This window comes from Crocuta crocuta, unplaced genomic scaffold (genome assembly GCF_008692635.1).
Source record: "Crocuta crocuta isolate KB4526 unplaced genomic scaffold, BGI_CrCroc_1.0 scaffold86, whole genome shotgun sequence".
Lineage (NCBI taxonomy): Eukaryota > Metazoa > Chordata > Mammalia > Carnivora > Hyaenidae > Crocuta > Crocuta crocuta.
This window is the reverse complement of record NW_027530972.1, coordinates 18,747-24,709: the sequence shown is the minus strand read 5'-3', so window position 1 is coordinate 24,709 and position 5,963 is coordinate 18,747. Positions and strand designations below refer to the sequence as shown.

Below are 5,963 nucleotides of genomic sequence, written 5' to 3'. Positions count from 1 at the left end.
GAAGCTCAGATGTTGGTCAGCAGGGCCCACAGTGGAGGCAGGACCCACCTACACCAAACCATGCCCATCTACACTGGGTAGCTCCTTATCTATGGGAGCTGGATAGATGCTCCAGAAACAGATGGCCCCCTGCCCCAAGACCAGCGCTGCTTCATTGCCATGATTAACTCTAGGCCAATTCTTGCTATTCAGATATATTCTCCCTTTTCTCCTTCTTATCTCTTCCCTCCTCTAGGCTGGTTGTTCTGGTTATAGGTTTGCTTAAACAGACATATTTAATCCATCCTCTTGATGCATGCTCTACACCTCCTTCTTTACTTTCTCTTTCTGGAATAAACAGGTTATATAGTTTCTCTATAACCATATCTGCATTTCTTTCTCCTTGCCTCCTTTGTATTCTCCTTTTACTCTCTCTGGATATAACCTTTTAGTCTCTCTGCCTAGTCAATGTTCATTTTCACTTTCTCCCCGACCCTGTCATTTCTCTCTTTGTATATGCTATTCCATCAATACTGCCTCCACCCTACTCCGTAATTGTAGCTGGGATTTCTGGTTTTATGCTTTTAGACTATCCTTTGATTCTTGCTTTTTTCTTTTTTCTTTTCTTTTCTTTCTTTCTTTCTTTCTTTTTTTTTTTACAAATAGTTTATTGTCAAGTTGGTTTCCATATAACACCCAGTGCTCATCCCCACAAGTGACCTCCTCCATGCCCATCTTCCCCCTTACCACCCACACCCATCAGTCCTCAGTTTGTTCTCAGAATTCAAGAGTCTCCCATGGTATGCCTGTCTCCATCTCCCCCACTATTTCCTCCTTTCTTCTCTCCCATGGTCCTCTGTTAAGTTCCTCCTAATCCTCCTATACGTGCAAACATATGGTATTTGTCCCTCTTTGCCTGACTTATTTCACTCATAAAACACCCTCAAGGTCCATCCATGTTGCTACACATGGCCAGATTTCATTCTTTCTCATTGCCATGTAGTATTCCATCGTATAGATTAACCACATCTTCTTGATCCATTCATCCGTTGATGGACACTTAGGCTCTTTCCACGTTTAGGCTATTGTTGAGAGTGCTGCTATGAACGTTGGAGTATATGTGATCCTATGCATCAGCACCCCTATATCCCTTGGGTATATTCTTAGCAATGCTATTGCTGGGTCATAGGGGAGTTCTAGTGTTAATTTTTGAGGAACCTCCACACTGTTTTCCAGAGGGGCTGTACCAGTTTACATTCCCACCAACAGTGTAGGAGGGTGCCCATTTCTCCACATCCTCGCCAGCATCTAGAGTTCTCTAATTTGCTCATTTTAGAGACTCTGACTGGCGTGAGGTAGAATCTCAGTGGTGTGGTTTTGATTTGTATTTCCCTGATGAGGAAGGATGCTTAGCACCGTTTCATGTGTCTGTTGGCCATCTGGTTGTCCTCGTTGGAGAAGTGTCTGTTCATAGNTGTGCAATTGTGAGTGGGATCAGTTTCTTGATTTCATTTCTGTTGCTTCATTGTCTTGTATAAAAATGCAACTGATTTCTGTACATTGATTTTGTACCCTGCAACTTGGCTGAATTCTTGGATCAGTTCTAGTAGGCTTCAGGTGGAGTCTGCCGGGTTTTCTATGTAGAGTATCATGTTGGCAAAAAGTGAAAGTTTGATTTCGTCTTTGCCAATTCTGATGCCTTTGATTTCCTTTTGTTGTCTGATGGCTAATGTGAAGACTTCCAGCACTATGTAAACAACAGTGGTGAGAGTGGACATCCCTGTCGTGTTCCTGATCTCAGTGGCAAAGCTCTCAGCTTCTCCCCGTTGAGGATGATGTTAGCTCAGGGCTTCTCATAGATGGCTTTTATGATGTTTAAGTAAGTTCCTTGTATCCTGACTTTCTCATGGGTCTTTATTAAGAAGGGATGCTGTATTTTGTCAAATGCTTTTTCTGCATCTATTGACAGGATCATAAGCTTTTTATCTTTTCTTTTGTTGATGTAATGTATCACATTGATTGATTTTCAAATAGTGAACCAGCCCTGTAGCCCAGGAATGAATCCCACTTGATCTTGGTGGATAATTCTTTTTATGTGCTGTTGAATTCGATTTGCAAGTATCTTGTTGAGGATTTTTGCATCTGTATTCATCAAGGATATTGGCCTGTAGTTCTCCCTTTTTGCTGGGTCTCTGTCTGGGTTGGGAATCAGAGTGATGCTGACTTCATAAAATGAGTCTGGGAGTTTTCCTTCAATTTCTATTTTTTGGAATAGCTTCAGAAGAATTGGGATTAATTCTGTTTTAAATGTCTGGTAGAATTCCCCAGGGAAGCCATCTGGCACAGGTCTCTAATTTGTTGGGAATATTTGGATAACTGATTCGATTTCCTCACTTGTTATGGGTCTGTTCAGGTTTTCTATCTCTTCCGGTGTGAATTTTGGTAGTGTGTATGTGTTTAGGAATTTGTCCAAATCTTCTACATTGTCCAGTTGGTTGGTGTATAGTTTTTCATAGTATGCCCTGATAATTGCTCGTATTTCTGAGGGGTTGATTGTAATAAGTCCATTTTCATTCATGATTTTGTCTATTTGAGTGCTCTCTCTTTAGTTTTTGAAAGCCTGGCTAGAGGTTTGTCAATTTTGTTTATTTTTTCAAGAAACCAACTCTTGGTTTCATGGATCTGTTCAACTGTTTCTTTGGTTTCTATATTATTTCTGTCCTGATTTTTATTATCTCTCTTCTTCTATTGGTTTTGGGGTGCTCTTGTTGCTCTCCCTCTAGTTGTTTAGGTGTGCTGTTAGATTTTGCACTTACGTTTTTTCTAATTTTTTGAAATAGGCCTGGAGTGCCATGTACTTTCCTCTTAGGACTGCTTTTGCTGCATCCCATAAGGTTTGGATTGTTGTATTCTCATTTTCATTTGTTTCCATATACTTCTCAATTTTTTCTCTAATTGGCTGAATGGCCCATAAATTCCCTAGTAGGGTGTTCTTTAGCCTCCATGTGTTTGGGGGTTTTCCAGATTTCTTCCTGTGATTGATTTCGAGTTTTATAGCATTGTGATCTGAAGGTGTGCATGGTATGATCTCAATTCTTTTGTATTTATTGAGGGGTGCTTTATGTCCCAGTATGTGATCTATCTTGGGGAATGTGCCATGCGCATTTGAGAAGAATGTGCATTTCATAGCCTCAGGATGTAGAATTCTAAATATATCTGTCAAATCCATCTGGTCCAATGTGTCATTTACGTCCATGTGTCTTTATTGATTTTCTGTCTAGTTGACTGTCCATTGCTGTAAGTGGAATATTAAAGTCCCCTACTATTAGCACGTTCTTATTGATAAGACAGTTTCTGTTTGTGATTAATTGTTTTATGTATTTAGGTGCTCCCATATTTGGTGCGTAGATAGTTATAATTGTTAGCTCTTCCTGATGGATAGACCCTGTAATTATTATATAATGCCCTTCTTCATCCCTTGTTACTGTCTTTACTTTAAAGTCCAGTTTCTCTTATATAAGTATAGCTACTCCAGCTTTCTTTTTTTGACTTCCTGTATCATGATAGATATTTCTCCATCCCCTTACTTTCAGTCTGAGGGTGTCCTCCTGTCTAAACTGAGTTTCTTGTAGACAGCAAATAGATGGATTTTGTTTTTTGATCCATTCTGCTACACTATGTGTTTTGATTGGGGCATTTAGTCCATTTACATCAGTGTTATTATTGAAATATATGGGGTTAGAGTCATCGTGTCATTTGTGGGATTCATGCTTGTGGTGTGTCTCTAGCATCTTGCGTTCCTTGCAACATTTCCCTCAGAGAGTCTCCCTCAGGATTTCTTGTAGAGCTGGTTGAGTGGTGACAAATTCTTTCAATTTTTGTTTATTTGGAAAGACTTTTATCTCTCCTTCTATTCTGAATGACAGACTTGCTGGATAGAGGATTCTTGACTGAATATTTATTCCGTTCATCACATTGAAGATCTCCTGCCATCCCTTTCTGGCCTGCCAAGTTTCAGTAGATAGGTGTGTCACCACTCTGATAGGTTTCCCTTTGTATGTTAAGACCCTTTTATCCCCTGCTGCTTTTAAAATTCTCTTTGTCTATATTTTGCCAGTTTCACTATATGTCGTGCAGAAGATCAATTCAAATTATATCTGAGGGGAGTTCTCTGTGCCTCTTGAATTTCAACATCTACTTCCCTCTCCAGGTTGGGGAAGTTCTCTGCTATAATTTGTTCCAGGACTCCTTCAGCACCTTTCCCTCTCTCTTTCTCTTCTGGTATTCCTATGATATGGATATTGTTTCGTTTGATTGTATCGCTGAGCTCTTGAACTCTTCTTTCATGTTGCTGGATCATTTTATATCTTTTTTACTCACTTTCTTCTTTTTATATAATTGTGTCTTGTATATCACTCTCCTTTCTGCCTCTTCAATCCGTGCATTGTATGCCTCCATTTTATTATGTATCTCATTTTTCCCGTTTTCTAATTCATCATAACTATTTTTTTTCTGTTCTTCCATGCCTTTATTAGTGACAGCAATGGACAAGAACAATGCCAGGCATACCAGACACCCTGACCCAGCACCGGGGATGGCAAGCAGGCCCTGCAGGGTCGTTGGCACATGCAGCTCCAGTCCCAGATCTAGTCTACCCAGGCCATGTCCTCGAATGTGCAGGAGGCTGTCTGTCGTTTTTTTGTGTGGATCATTCTGTCTGAGTGTCTTAGCCGCTGCCTGCAGGGTTCCACCGTCCTCAGCACATGGTACGGGTTTCTGGGGATACAGTGTGGCATCCCCCGGTGGACCACTGGGCCCCAGTGCTGACCGTGGGGGACAAGGCCAGGGACTGGAGGTGGCAGGGGGCCAGGCACAAAGTTCACTCCAGGGGCACACCTAGAATTATAGTCATGCTTGGGCAGCTCCACACCCCAGGCATTGGCCACGTGGGTCAGAAGCAAGTGTGAGAGGTGGCAGTGGGAGTGCTGGTCCCAAAGGACACTGTCTTGGTGACGGTGCTGCACTGCATGTCGGAAATGAAAGTGGAGGTCCAGGACATCAAAGCAGTGGTACCCCAGCGTTGCAGTGTAGAAGTTCCCTTCAACCACATCCCACCGCAGAGAGCCTGCCAGGGGCTGGAGCTCTGGCAGAAGGAAATCCCCAGTGACGCGCTCTCCCAAGGGCATTGCCATGTTCCACACCAGCAGGCAAGAGTCTGGCAACACCTTGTCCATGTGCACGAACGCTCGCTCCAAGTTCTCTCGGTAGCTCTCCATTGAGCAGCAGCCATACCTGGAGAGGTCCCAGAAGCAGGAGTTGATGATCACCAGGTCTGGGGCAGGCCCGTATGTCAGCTCCTCCAGGACGCCCTCGAGGTACTTGGAGTAAACGCGGGTGATGAATTAGAAGCGCACATGGTGGTGGCCAGAACCTGAGCAGAACTGACGGACCTCCTGGTACTGTGTCCCATTGTGCAGCTCGCCCAGCTGACCCCCAGCCACCAGTTGTTCCTGTTCAAGGCTTAGCTCCCCTTTGGCTTTCAGCTGAGCTGCTGTGAGCAGGGAGTCCCTCTGGAGCAAGAGCACTAGGTCCTTGTACACAGCCCACTGGATTGAGTCCCCCAAGATGACTACGGACTTTTTGTGTAGCAGCTGCTGGACTTCTGAGTCCTGGAAGTGGACCATGGCACTTTGCAGCGAGAGGCGCAGCTCCTTGTTCTCCAGACAGAAGACCATGCCACCACTGCCAAGGACAGGCAGGTCCCAGGGCTCCGCACCATTCACCCGAGATTGGGGTAGACCCGCACACCGTGTGCCTCGCCTGCTGGGGTCTCCGGGCCTAGCCTCATGTTCCCGCGCCCCGAGAGGCCGGTCGGTTCTGCACAGCCCGCGCCCGGCAGAGCCCGTGCATCCTGGTTAGCCATTGGTGTGCAGCCGGGAGCCCAGCGCTCTCCATGCGAGCATCGTGGCAGCCCTGATGGCGCC

General features: G+C 44.4%; 1 protein-coding gene across 1 annotated transcript in view; it reads right to left on the bottom strand.

Annotated features, from left to right (window-relative positions):
• LOC144236305 (PC-esterase domain-containing protein 1A-like) overlaps positions 1-5,714 on the bottom strand; it is a 24,985-nt gene extending 19,271 nt beyond the window's left edge. The window contains 2 exon segments of the mRNA XM_077769964.1: positions 3,567-3,660; positions 4,891-5,714. Of these exon segments, the coding sequence (XP_077626090.1) occupies positions 3,567-3,660; positions 4,891-5,714 (918 nt within the window).
• Between the last annotated feature and the right edge of the window lie 249 nt (positions 5,715-5,963).